Source organism: Pyxicephalus adspersus, chromosome 3, assembly GCF_032062135.1.
Source record: "Pyxicephalus adspersus chromosome 3, UCB_Pads_2.0, whole genome shotgun sequence".
Classification (NCBI taxonomy): Eukaryota; Metazoa; Chordata; class Amphibia; order Anura; family Pyxicephalidae; genus Pyxicephalus; species Pyxicephalus adspersus.
The window spans coordinates 23,214,885-23,229,523 of record NC_092860.1 but is presented as its reverse complement, the minus strand read 5'-3'; the positions used below and the strand labels follow the sequence as shown (position 1 = coordinate 23,229,523).

The 14,639-nt window shown below is 38.7% G+C and overlaps 1 protein-coding gene across 5 annotated transcripts in view; it reads left to right on the top strand.

The window, feature by feature from the left end:
* The first annotated feature begins 6 nt into the window (after positions 1–6).
* Positions 7–14,639, top strand: part of MIF4GD (MIF4G domain containing) — a 21,462-nt gene continuing 6,829 nt past the window's right edge. The window contains exons 1-8 of one of the 5 annotated variants that reach the window (XM_072403923.1): positions 10–2,989; positions 3,595–3,670; positions 3,812–3,906; positions 3,989–4,089; positions 4,183–4,292; positions 5,769–5,924; positions 7,348–7,440; positions 10,339–13,254. In XM_072403923.1, the coding sequence (XP_072260024.1) occupies positions 3,881–3,906; positions 3,989–4,089; positions 4,183–4,292; positions 5,769–5,924; positions 7,348–7,440; positions 10,339–10,566 (714 nt within the window). In that variant the 5' untranslated portion in view covers positions 10–2,989; positions 3,595–3,670; positions 3,812–3,880 and the 3' untranslated portion in view covers positions 10,567–13,254. Of the gene's footprint in view, positions 3,907–3,988; positions 4,090–4,182; positions 4,293–5,768; positions 5,925–7,347; positions 7,441–10,338; positions 13,255–14,639 lie in introns of those variants that run through there. The other 4 variants (XM_072403922.1, XM_072403921.1, XM_072403919.1 and 1 more) reach the window with 4 other exon arrangements.

Below are 14,639 nucleotides of genomic sequence, written 5' to 3'. Positions count from 1 at the left end.
GTTACGTCATGACGAGGGCTCCGTGCACATTCATTTTATTGGAATGACAGAGTTTTCTTTCTATTAACGTTTAGGCCTTGTATATATAAAACTGAAAAAATGGTAATAACTATCACAATGTGTTGCTTTACTGCAAACCTTTCTATCATCATAGCAGTCTTGCTGTCAGCAATGTACCTGAAGGCGGCCATGTTTGCTGTCCTCACCTGGGGGCCCCTTACCTGGGGGCCCCTCACCTGATCCTTACCTCTCGCAGCAAGCAGACCAGACAGGCTCTGTCTGACCACAGGTTTAGCTATAAAGTGTCAGTATGGATATAGGAAGTCTTCCACCATTTCAGCTTTAAAAAGGAAGTAAACTCAAAAGTCCCTCAAAACAAAAAAAAAATCCACTTACTTTTATTCCCGCAGCGCAGTCGATCGGTCCGGAGGTTTCTTCTATCAGTACCCGCCATCTGTCTTCTTGCTGGTTCTCTGGGCGCCGTCATATTCTTCTTCCTACGTCACCCGACCCAGGTGCGAGATCTGGTGACGTAGATGGGGAAAAAAAACTTGCCAATCTCACCCATGCGCAATTTTTTTCCCTTTTAACCAAAAGGCTCCTTCATGCCCCAGATGGTCAGGCATGCGTAGAAGGAGCACCCAAGAGCCTCCCGGGATGCCTGACATAGGTGTCCCGGAGGCTCTGCGCTCCCATTCATTCCCCATTTAATGTACAGCGCTGCGTAATATGTTGGCGCTATATAATTACTGTTTAACAATAATAATACATTTCTATCGAGAGTTAGGTAATGGTGCTGCAACTTTTTATTTTTTATTTTTAAAAAAGAGTGTTGCAAAAAAACAAAACAAAACAGAATTTTTACCTTACATAAAAGGGTTGTCTACTCTTTTATGTAAAGTAAAAATATTGAGTTAAGGCTTAGTCTACATGGACTGTTTCCCTAGCGTTTTACACTGAGGCTTTTAAAGCCCTTGTGTGAAATCCCCCTGCATTACAATGGGTTCATCTACACCAAGATGTTTCTTTGAGGCACATTTATGACATTTATCCTAAACGTTGCTTGCAACCTCTTAAAAAATTAAACCGCTGAGTTAACACTGGAAAACGTCCAAAAACACGGGTAAACGCTTCCATTGATTTTATTAGGACGTTTTCCCGTGTTTTTGAGCACCAGCCTTAGGTACACTTTAAAGCCCAACTTTCATTAAAAAAATTAAATTTTTACATTTGTAGAGCCCCCGATCCCCCCCGGCAATCTGATTCCAGTCAGTCTTGCGTTGTCCTTGTTAACCTCTTCCTTCCGAGGTTTTAGGAGCAGCCATATTCTTCTGATGTCACCCAGTCTTGCGGGTGTGAAATCCGGTGACGTGTCTTCCTAAAAATATGAAGTAAAAAAATTCCGTCATTGCACATATGTGTCACTTTTTTTTACATTCTAGGAAAGCTTGTGATGAAGCATGCGCAATATCTGGCATGAGCAGAAGGAGCAGCCCACAGCCTCCCGGAATATCTGATGAATGTATACCAGGTGGCTGCGGGGATCTTTTAGATGGAAGCAGAGGTGTCGCCTCAAACAAAAACAATTTTTTTTTTCATTAAAGTGGAACTAAACCCAAAATAAAAAAAACACACTTACCTTTAATCCCGCAGATCCTTCGGGAGGTTTCTTCATTTGGGTCCCGCGTCGCCCCGGTATCTGTCTTTAGAGCCGACATCTTCTCCTCTCTTTTTCCGGGTTCTTCTTCATACATCACTGATATCGCATTGCGCAGGCAATGGGTAAAAAAGATTGCCGATCTCACTGTGCATGGGTGAGATCAGCAATTTTTTTCTTCTATGAAAGAAAAGCCTCCCAAATTCAAGAGCAGCCAAGAGCCCTTGGGGATGCGTGATGTAGGTATCCTGAAAGGCTTTGCGCTCCATTCTGTCTTGATCGCAGACGCTTAAAGGGGAGGTGCCGCAAAAAATAAATATAATTTTTCCTTTACACATAAGGGTTGTTTACCCTTTTACCCTTGTAAAGTGAAAATGTTGAGTTTAGGTCTGCTTTAAATAGATTACCCACCTTTATATAATGTTAAAAATGGTTGATGGGTTTGGAAATAAAAAAACTCACTCACCTATACCTTCACAGATTCCTCCGGAGGTTTCCTGGATTGGGTCCCACGTCCTCCTGGTATGGGTGCCGCCATCTTCTTTGCTATTCTTCCTATGTCACCTGATCTCGCACTGTGCAGGCGCAAGATCGGGTGTCATAGATGAGAAAATCAGACTGCTGATTTCACTGCGCATGCATGAGATCTAATTTTTTTAACCCCAATAAAAATAGTCAGTGTTTTCAGCTGGGTGCACCACACAGCACTTTTCAGCAACCACCTGGCTGTTTTTGGGTGGCTACTGAAGAGTTTGGTCACAAATCATGGGCTTCCACCCGCCTATAATTTTGTCCCACTCAGCTTAAAAAAAATTCTGTGTTAAGCACTGAAAAAGCTCCGTCTGTGCATGCCGGAATGTGCCATGTTGGTTCTCCTCACACGGGGCCTCTGCTCTCTCCTCATTCTTTTCTCTCCAAGCTTAAGGACTGAACACAGAAGACACATTTTAGTAGCTCCAATATTGTTAAATTAGAAATCTTTCACCATTTGAGCTTTAAATAGGTATTAAACTTACCTCAGACCATGGCGGTAGTGACTGGGGGGGAAACCCGCAGGCTCCTATATACTAACGTCACGTATCCCAGGAGGCTGCTGGCTGCTCCTTCTGCACATGTCCGAGATTGGGCATGCGTCTTCAGGGTGGAGTCACTCAATTTTTTTATCTTTTTATTTTTTTGTAGTTGAATGCTGCATAGTAGAGTACAGAGGCTTCAGAAACTATTTAGACCTTCACCCTTCAATTTTGATATGCTTTTACATAACAGATGTTTACCCTTGATCACTTGAGTCTACCTGTGGTAAATGACATTGATTGGACATGATTTAGAAAGGTGAGCTCCTCTTCTTAGAAAGCCTCATAGCTGACAATACATATACCGTCTGCCGAAAATTGGGAGTGGAATTTAATTAAATTCGGGTTGCAGATGACACCGATAAGGACAGTGTCACAAGAAGAGCTTACAATCTAAGAGGTGGGGGAAGTAGCGCACAATAGGAAGGGAGATATGGAATGGTGAGTAGTGAGGGTTTAATAGAAGAAGATGGTAGGTTTGAAAAGATGTATTTTTTTTTTTTTTTTTTAAATAAAGTCACTAGCTCCATACTAGAGGCTCTGACGTGTGGAAGCAAAGCCCTGCCTCTACCAAGATGTCGGCCTACAATAGGGTTGCCTGGACAGGCATATACAATGTATGTTATATATAATTTGTGTGCCTCTTAGGTTTTAAATCTCAGCATAAAAGTCCCTTGGCATACACTGTAGAACAGCGGGCATCAGACCTTATGTTGTCTGATGCTTGTGGATTTCTGTTTGTACTCTATATGCCAATTAATGCACTTAAATAATTGAACATGGTTTCGCACAGTTTTGTTTCATGAGATTAAGGAACAAATAAAGCAAATTAATGTGTAATATTTATTTTCTTTATAACTTTAGAGTAGAGAAGGTTAAAGCTGAGTACAGAACGCTCAATAACTATCGCTGGAGAAGGAAACATTTTTGTTCTTGGAAGGTATGGAATGGTTTGATTCCTGAGCAATGATTTTATAGGCAGCTCTCCTGAAATATAATCGTGAAAAGAGTGTGTTTATTGTGATCTTTGTGTTGGAGATTACACCTCACTTTTTTGCTAACTGGTGAATCTTCCCAACAGGTTCACAAAGAGCAGTGAATTCAGATGTTCTAGGTTCTTTTCCACTCTGTTCAAAACTGAACAAAGAATATGTTTTCCACGGAGATATCATTTAAGTATGACTGATAAACAAAACCATCAATGGATCAAGTAAGAGGGAACGTTGTGGCCGCTAATATTTTGCACTTTTATTTTTAGGGACTTTTCATTGAGTACAGTCATTCAGAATATGGGGGAAGAGTACAGAATCCAGGTCTTCGATGCTGACACACAGAATCTGCTCAAGACAGCCTTGAAAGGTCAGAAAAGAAATGCAGTACTGACACCTCTGTGGTCTTCTCAGCATGTGTTTCTAACCATTAATTTGTTGTGTTTAATAACTTTGTAAATAGACCCAGCAAGTGTAGACCTAGAGAAGGTGGCCGATGTAATTATGGAGCAGTCATTGAGAGATAACACATTCAACAAAGAGGCGGGGAAAATGTGTTACACCATTATTCAGGTGAGTACATCTGGAATCTTTTTTTTTATAATTTTGGTTAGGAGATTCAGTTGCTTGCAGTTGCAATGGTTGAAGCATCCCCCCTTTCATTTATTTTACTATTGTCACAACTGATTTATTAGAAATAAATAACCTGCTTTGTGTATGCAAGCCTTTAGTCGATCAAGTGGATGCTGAAATGTGTATTATTATTTCATCCTTGATATTTACATTTACAAATCTCAATAAAAGAGTAACTGCATCCCAGGAGCTTGTCCACACATTGCATTCCTGATAAAAATACAGAATTGCAAATACACTGCATTTGGGTAATCTACACCCAGTTCTTTCAAGCCCTCTTGTCAGGATAACATAACTCTCATTACCTTTCAGTAACATCTCGGTAAAACAGCGTATTGTTTACCCATCACACTGTTTAATCTCCTCAGTATCTTTAAAGCCCAACTAATTTAGGACGGCTCCTTGGCTCTCCTTTAAAAGTAAATGTGCCAGTAGTTTGAACTTCCAGACATCACATATTAGGTTTCAATATCTTATATATTGTATACCTCCTATATGTTTCTCTTAGCTAGCTATAATCTCTGTCCTTAATTACCTTAAAATGGCACCTTGTCCAATTGTGCACAGTCTTTTATATAGAGGGTGGCATTTACTTCACCCACTGTAGAAGATGGAGACAGGCATCCTATGCAGGATATTGGAATCCATTCGATGAGAATAATTTGACCACCGCTAGTTGTTCCTTTTTTTTAATAATTACATTTTTATTGAGATATATCCTGGTTCATACATGTCCAACATTCAGATAAAACAACAACGCATGAAAAAAACATATCAGATATAAACATCTTTCTCCTATTTCTCAAAGCCTTTAGCATCTCAGTGACATTTTCACTATATAAAACATGGGGTGGCAGCATATAGATATAAAATGGGAAACATAGAGTGAGAGAGTATATGGGGGGGGGGGTTGGGGTATGGGAGGTCTAACAAGTACATTGCCGTATATCAACCAATAATCTTTGTCTCACTTTGTAAGCTCTATTGACCCTGAGGTCCAAAACTCCTAGCCATCCTGGGTTTGATGCATTAGTGCACTAAAATCAGAAGAGGTGCTAAACGTAATTCAGTAAAACTAAGTTTGCATACATTTTTCGTTGTTGTCGGGTCCAGAGGACATCGTTCTTCCTTTCTGTATATATCCCCCTACTCTCCCCAGCCATTGGCTAATGGTCGGAGGTTTATCACATTTACAGCATGTTGGCCCTAGTTGTCACTTGAGGCAAGGTTATTGGTGTTCTGTGACTGAAAAATGTATTTATAGTTTATCATTTATATAAAATGTATATATTTGTAATAATAATTAATGTTAAAGGAAAATTGAAGGTACCCTTTGATATCCAGTTATAATGACTTGTTAAGAAAAATTATTTCTTAGTTTTCTAATACTTTAGCTTTGTGCTTTCCCTCCATCAGGCAGAGAGCAAACAAACTGGACGAAGTCACTTTCGTAGCGCACTCCTAAACAGACTGCAGAGGGAATATCAGAATCGAGAGGATATGAGAGCTCGCTCTGTGCAGGAATGGGTGTGCTATGTCAACTTTATCTGCAATGTCTTTGATTATTTGAGAGTAAGTTAAGGAGTAAATTTGCTGCCTATTTAAATAGCTTTAACAGTTGCTCAACGGGGGGGAAAAAAAATTTTTCATTCTCTATTTTTCCTAGAATTTTCCACAAAACAGTGGAAAACTGTAAATTTTTTTGGTACTTTAACATGTACTTCATTTTTGGGAAAGCAACTAATATGCAACATAAAAATGTTATGGTCATTTTTTTTTTTTTTTTTTTTGCTGTGCTTTTCTTTATTTTAAAGGTGTGCTAGGGTTCCATTCTCTGAATAGCACTGCAGTGCACATACTAGGCCTGATTTATTAACCCCCCTAGCGTTCTAATTCTCTCTGTGTTTCCATGCGAAAAGCATTACATTTTTTTGCATGGAAATTCATTTTACTTTGTATGTCTATAATTCTTAGGCATAACTCACCGAAATATGTCCAATATTTATTAATAAATTTTAAATAAAAAAACACAAAAATCTGTTAAAAAATAAAATAAAAAAATAGTTAAACATGTTATATAACTGTACAGTAGCTTGTATATTATATATAATTATATATACGTTATATGAAGATTTCTTTGTATTGGACTCAATACAGCTATTTTGTATTAAATCCAATACAAAATTATTTGAATTTCCTGCCGAACTTCCTGCCCACACCGACGCATGCACTAACGTCACCGAGAAACCCCAGAAAACGTCTCTACAGTCGCCGGCTGGAGATCGAAGAGGAAGGACTGTGGGGACCAGCAAGACGACAGGGGACACCGACGGAGCATGGTAAAAGTGTTTTTTTTTTTTTTTTCAAGTTTAAAGCAACCCCGAGAGTGACTCAGGATTACCGGTAAAATCCACCCTGAGTCACACTTGGAATTACCGCATTTTGCATGTAAAATTCACCCCGAGTCACACTCGGGATTACCGCTAGGGGGTTAAAGCTCTCAAGGCTGGAAAGGATAAACTTTCATTAGTGAATCTGGGTGATCCAGCAAACCTGGAATAGATTTGGTCCAGGACTGAAAACTTTTACTAACTGGATCACCCATCTTCACTGATGAGTGTATCCTCTCCAAGCTATAATAAATCAGGCCCACTGTTACTGCAATAAAGGTGGTGGGAATAGGCCCTTAGTGTGTTGCAATTACTCGTATTGTTTTAGGTTATCATGAGTTTTTATAAAGGCAGCGCAATATTTTGAATTGGTGGGCAATGTACTAGACCAGATGAAAAATTGACAAGCACAATGTTTTGCAGCACACAGTAGCATTGTGGTATGCTACAATATGGAGTTCCTTTAAGAATCAATGACCGCACATCGCGCTGATGTAGCATAATGCATTACTGCACTGCAACCGTGTAAATGGGCTCTTATTATCTTCATGGGGGGGGGGATTAAAGCATGTTAATACAAAATGTAAACTTCTGTCTCCCAATAGGTCAATAACATGCCAATGATGGCCTTGGTTAATCCCGTGTATGACTGCCTCTTTCAGCTGGCAGAACCTGAAAGTCTGAAGGTAGAAGAAGAGGTATGGACATAATTACATTTTCTTCTAAAAAAAGAAAAAACCCTTCTCTTTCTTCCTTTTCAAGATAGAAACCTCCCTACCAGCTCCTTTATCATGACGACAGTTGAACTTCTCAGTGTTATTATCCTTGGTGCAGAAATCCCCTCTGGCACTGTCTGAGCAGTAACTTCCTATAGACCTTAACAGGGTTGTACTATATGGCTGTATTTGAGTCTAGAAGTTGCTGCACAGCACTGACCAAAGGAGATTTGTGTACTAAGATGACATTCGGACCGATACACAAAGGTAGGGATGCTTTAAGGTGAGAAGGGGGGGAGGGAGGTAGGTTAATCAGGGAACTAAGAAATTTATGTTGGAAAAGTGTACCTAAATTTCCTTATAAATTTAAAATAGGTCCCTGAAATTGGCTTTATTGCATCACACTATTTGTTTTTTCAGTAGAGCCTTTATATTTCCTTTGTATTTAAACTGTATTTAAAATGTGCAGTCATGTCACAGTCACATTTTATAGCCAAATACAAGTACATTTGTTTTCATACCAAATTCTACCACCGACTATTCAAAGTGAATGTTGACAAATCCCCATCCAGTAAAGCAGTGTTTCTCAACCTAGATTCCATGAAAACTTACGTTCCTACGGAGGTTGTTGGGGGTTTCTGGAGCAATTAGCAGTTTGGACCTCTCAGATCACTCAAACTTTTACTAATGATCTGTAGAGGTGGGATTTTAACTGAAGACAATGTAATTTTAAGAGTTCTCCCATGATAAAAAGGTTGATAAAGGCTGCAGTAATTATTTATTGTATCGTACTGGGGTATACTTTTAAGCTAATCATTCTTTTAAGCTAATACTGATTGGAAAATCTGCTTTTGATTCACCAACCTTGTTATGTGGTTATTAGTTATGAATAAAATGTAAAAGCATACCTAAACTCAGAATATTCACTTTACATGAAAGGGCAGACAACCCTTTTATGTAAGGTAAAAATTCCGTTTTGTTTTTTTTTGTTTTTTTGTGTTTTTTTTGTGCAAAAAAAAAAAAAAAAGGGGGGGGGGGAGGGGGGAACAGCACCGCCCCCTTTTTCTAGCTAAGGTATTTGAGAATGAATGGGAGCACAAAGCTTCCCGGGATACCTACGTCACGCATCCCGGGAGGCTACTTGGGCATGCGCAGAAGGAGCCCTTTCGTCAAAAGTGAAAAAAATCTGATCTCGTGCATGCACAGTGAGATCGTCAGGTTTTTTTTTTCCCAAACCACGTCACCTGATTTTTGCACCTGTATCAGGTGACGTAGGAAGAAGAACCTGGAACAAGAGGAGAAGATGGTGGCGCCTGGAGCGCTGGCCTGAAGACGGGTGCCAGGACGACTAAACACGGTGGAAGAAACCTGCACTGCGGGATTGAAGGATTTTTGTTTTGGGCACTTTTGAGTGCACTTCCTCTTTAACCTTCTGGGCGTTACACTGATGTCTAGATTTCTGTTCCAAAAGAGGTACACTGTTTTTCATGAATTTTTTTTTTTTTTAAATTGTAGACCTGTAACTTACAGAAATATGTCCAAACAGGGTTCTAGTAGATATCATGAATATAAAAAATGTTTGAAACACACAATCATGTAAAAAAAAAAAAATTACTTTTAATAAAATTAAATAAAAGACACAAAAATCATCTTAAACAAGAATACATAAATAAATGAAAAATACTGAAAATGCGATAATTCGGTATACTGTATAGTAATATATTTTTCTAAAACACCTCCCTAGTGTCCGTCACATACCTATAGACAAAACCACATAAATATATTTTCTATTATTTTGTATTGGATTGGATACAGGACTTTGTATTCAATCCAATACAAAATGACAGTTTGAATTTACCAGTTATATACTTTGTATTTATTTTGAATTATTTTGTATTGGATTGGATACAGGAGTTTGTATTCAATCCAAAACAAAATGTGTTTGAATGAGTTTCAATTTGAATTTCCCGCACACGAGCCGACGTCATCGCCGAGGGACACGCGCACGCTACGGACGGAGAAGAAGAAGCCGGCCGGCTTCTTCTCCGCCGGCCGGCTTCTTCTTCTTGGAGAAGGCACTCGACGCTGGAGGACGACGCTGGAACACGACGCTGGATGATCGCAGCGGGACCAGGTAAGTGATCGATAAACCCAAACTTTTCTCACTGTATTTTCATACAGTGAGAAAAGTTCGGGTTTATCGATAAATGTAATTTTTTTTAACCCAAACCAAGGTCGGGCTTAACGGTCGGGTGGTTAAATAGTGGTTAGTATTTATAAAATCTAAAACAATGCAATTAGATTACAATGTTTGTTGACAACTAAGACATAGTTTCTCTGTCACTGACATATTACTGCCTTTTCTTGGTGAATTAGAAAAGAAATAATGCATTTCCAATTTTTGGTTTGTTGCCATGCCGGTGGTCTGTTTACAGCTAGTGGCTCATAGTTATCTGTTAAAAAGATGCTAAATGGGTTTTGTACTAAAGCGGAATTAAACTTAGAAACTAAAGAATTGTGACCAGGCAGGTTCTTTATGGCAGAAGGTGAAAGGTGATCTCCCTTCTGCAATAAAATAAACTTACTGGCCAGATTTGCAATTTTTTTGATTACACTCATCCGTTCCTTGCTGTCTTGCCATTTTCCTTTGTCCTCTGGGCTCTGGATCTTGAATGATGTAACGTTCATTCACTGCATGCCAGACATCCTACACTGAACGGTGCATGCACAGCTTGCTGTGCTTTCTAAAATAAATTTCAAAAAGTATTTTTTTTTGCAGTAGGGACTGTTCTTCTTGCAATTTTTCACTTTATAAACTTCTTTTTAATTCAGTTAATCTTCTAGAGTAGATTAAACATTATCCTTTGCTGTTGCCTACAGGTGGACTGTTTGGTTCTGCAGTTACACCGCGTTGGGGAACAATTGGAGAATATGAATGCACAGAGAATGGATGACCTTTTTTCTATATTGCGGGATAGCTTCCTACATCATAAAGGATTGGGATCTTTGGCTCAACTTCTCCTGCTTGAGATGATTGAGTATCGGGCAGCAGGATGGAAAATGACAGATGCTGCCCACAAGTATTACTACAGCGAAGTGTCTGAGTGACATGGACGTGAAGTTTATTATGAGTAAAAGACTGTTTTTAAACTTGTTACATACCAGAGGAGTCAGTACACATTGCAATATTAAATTTACCTTCTTTTTCAAGGAGTGAATTAGGCACATTGCGGCTTGTTTTTGAGGTTAATAGTAAGAATGTGCATTGACATGTATAAGTCCAGCTGCATTGTTTAACCACCCTAGCGGTAATTCCGAGTGTGACTCGGGGTGGATTTTACATTCAAAAAGCGGTAATCCTGAGTCACACTCGGGTTGCTATTAACTTAAAATCTGGTCCCCGCAGGTCCTGGGGACATGTCCTCCTCCTCCGATCACCAGCCGCGAAGTGCAGAGACGAGATCTAGGGGGTTTCCCCGTGACGTTGGTGCGGGCGGCAGGATCTGCGGGAAATTCAAATAATTTTGTATGGGATTCAATACAAAATAGCTGTATATGAATCCAATACAAAGAAATATTCATATAATTATAACTATATTATATATGCTACATTACATGTTTTTAAATATTTTTTTTTTATTTTCACAGATTTTTGTGTTTCGTTATTTAAAGTTTGTTATTAAATGTATTAAATATCCGTGAGTTATGCCAAAGAATTAGAGCCTACAATGAAAAATAAATTTCCATGCAAAAAAAAGTACCACTTTTTGCATGGAAATTTGGACAGAATTAGACCGCTAGGAGGTTAATGTGCATGGCTGTTAATGGCCTTCCTAGTGTCCTCTCCTCATCTACATTTCATAGTCTATTTAGGATTGAACAATTGGTGCTGAGAACCTGCATGATATTTAAAACCAGGTCCCAGTTTTCTAGTTGGTATAGAACAGGTCTTTAATAGCTGAACAATGTAAACAAAGCAACACAGATATTTTGTTTTGTGGCATATTCACTTTAAGCATATTACCGACTCCTCTGGTAGTAAGGTTTAGTTTTGCAAGTTACTTTGAATTCTTAGTTGTACCAAAATGAAGGTACACTTATGCTTTGTAAAAGTTTTAACATCTGCCTGAAAATACTAGTTGCCTGGCTGCTATACTGGCCCAATGATTTCTGTATTGTCATCAGAACTATTATCCATATTGCTGCATGTAAAGAAAGTATTGGAACCAAAAATGGCAACTAGTATTTCCGCAATGGCAGACTGAATGTTTTTGGTTACAGTTTCTTTTAAGGTATCTCTGCTCCCTCATTGCTGGAGCTACAGCAAAACATTTTAGTTTTTCCAGGGATCTTTTTCTCCCATAATGCAATGCTGGGGATTGAGTTGCTACTTGTCCGAATGAAGTACTGTTACTTGGACAGGACTTTTTAACCCTGTGCAAGTTTTAACTTTCAGGCAACTCTTTGGTGAGGTTTTGCTTGATCAATAGTAACGTCAAGGTAGCTTAGGTAGCTGGCTAACAAGACTGACAGGCGGTGGATGAGAAGGTAATGTATTTTGTTGCATCCACAGCCCTGCACTACTGTCCCCCTAGGATGTATAGCTAGCAGGTCTGCGCCTGCAATGAGAGAGTGGGCCGGTTCTGGCATCATGACGTCACTCTGGGGAAAGTTTCTTCCCCTTTGAGTGACAGCTCAATGCACATTTGTGGTCCAGATTTCGTGGATTTAGTGGTCCATGATGTCCGAAAAGTTGTCAACCACTGTTTTAGAACACAGTATGGTTATACAGAAATTGCCTAAGCAATAGCAACTTTCATTTTAGGTGTGTGTATTTAAAGCATTCCAGCAATATGCAGTATGAATCCTTTTTTTAAAGTAAGTTAAAAAAAAAATATGAGATACATTTTGTTTTAAAAAGATACATTTTGTAATCACGTTTTTAAGCATTCTAACTGTAGATGCTGATTTTTATGTTTTTGTTGCCCCGTGACCTGGTCATATTTAAGACGGTCTTTTTTACTTCCATGTCCTGGTTGCACTACCATAAGGAATAGAAGCTGAGTTTCTAGGTTGCACCTGGAACAGCCATCGTTCTGCATGGGGTTGCAGGTTGCTTCTATGTCGTATTGACAAAGGTGGGGCATGAATAAAAAAAAAACTGCATGGGAGTGGGCAAAAATAAATTTTCACTTAAAAGCTGTAGTTATCCAGTGAAGATTACACAGGCAAATGTGTGCACCAGCTGAATTTTTATTAAAGCTACAAAAAAAATGATTCCTGAAAAATCGTAACTACCAGCAAGGTTTTTTGTTCTCTGCCTTGGTCCTGGCGCTCAGGGTTTGTGTGTGATTTATTTTTTCTCATTTGATTGGTGCTGATGACTACATTTTTTAAACAAATATATTGTAAAGTAAGCAATTAGGAGAGGTGTTTGCCTTGGATCTGCAGCAGATACATTGGGCCTTTATTTAATGAAGCAAACATAAGTTACCATTCAGAAATAATTGTGAATTGCACTACAAAAAAAATCTGATTGGTTGCTCAGTGTGGTTGCACTATTAAGTAATCCTCTGGTTATCTATATTCTATAGAAGATGCACATTTGGCATTCATACTGTTTTATAAGCATTTCTTTTCATATTATGTCTTTTTGGAAGTTGTAAACTTTTCTGCAGTACCTTTGTAATTCCAACCTTACAGGCAAAGGAGGGTGCTTTTTCAATTTTAATACAGATTTTATGTACAGTTTTGTTTTCTTGAATTATCAATAAAAGTTTAAACCTGGGAGCTCAATAGCTTGTTTGTGAGTGCTGCATATTTGGGAATTGGAATGAAAAGAAGATGCCTGGAATCTGCTGGTGAAGGTGAATCGCTGTGGCTGCTGAAGACATTTTTAAAGTTTCCTTTATTTTGTAGAAAAGCTTTGGTTAAGTTACATCAACTATTCTTCCCATAATGTGTATATCTAAACAAGTAACTAACTCCTTTTTAAACCATTAGTGGGGAGCCTCTGCTCCCCCCTGACATTTCCAGGGTGTGCACATAAATGATTAAAGAAGTGTGTCAAAGCCTTGTGATATACTATTGGAGATCAGCAAGTAGGGACACAAAACACCAAAGATATGCTGCAGTAGACTATTAGATACTAGTACACATTGGGCCTGATTTACTAGAGCTCTTGAAGACTGGAAAAGATGAACAATCTGTGTGAACCAGCAAACCTGTATGTATTATTAAATCATTTGCTATTAGTTGGCAAATGTTTTAAATCTTTTCGAATAATTAATTATATGTATTGCTGGATCACCCAGCTTTACCCATGATAGTCCATCTTCTCCAGTCTTGGGAGCTTTAATAAATCAGGCCCATTAGATAAGACTTCTAGAGATCACTGCCATTACAAATCCATGCTTCCACTGTGCTGCTGGCACCTAAAATAATGCATGTAGCCCTTGATCACAGATTGGGCACCAGGGTCCTAAATGAATCTGTTCCCATTACTACTGTATTTACCATAGCATTGTAACATTACTGCACACACAGCATCCACATTTATTTATCATTAGGCCTAATGCAACAACATTGTGTTCTCAAATACAGATTATGGTGTTATGTTGAATATACCTTAAGTTATCCAAAAATCACAGTATTACTTGAGCAGCATATGAATCAGGGAGGAAGGAAAGTGTTTCATTTTGCAACCAGCTGTTCAATATCTACTTAACCTGCCAAATGGACTGCCAGTGTTTGGTTGTTATAGGTAACAGCTGTAGCATGAGAAACTTTTATTGAATTTCCAACCATCTAGCCAAGTTTTTAGTTTTCTTAGTGTGTATTTGGGGTGTGGGAGGAGACATGTATCCAAAATCATTTCAGCCCAGGTTTAGTTATACAAAACGTTGCCTGAGCACATTAGGCTGAGACACTGTTATCTTTACTTTTCTTAACAAAGTGACTGGGTAAATGTTAAAAGGGGACACTGACCAATATATACTCACTTTTTCAGTGCAGCTAGCATTCTGTTTTTTAGCTTATGTCAGATGCCACTGGGCCTGGTTGGATTACCCTTTCTATCCCATGATACTATGATAGTGTCTAAAGCCGTCCTAAACTGAAAAGACAAAAAAATAAATGAAACCCACCAGAATGTAGTGTTTTTTTTTGACAAAAGGGACATG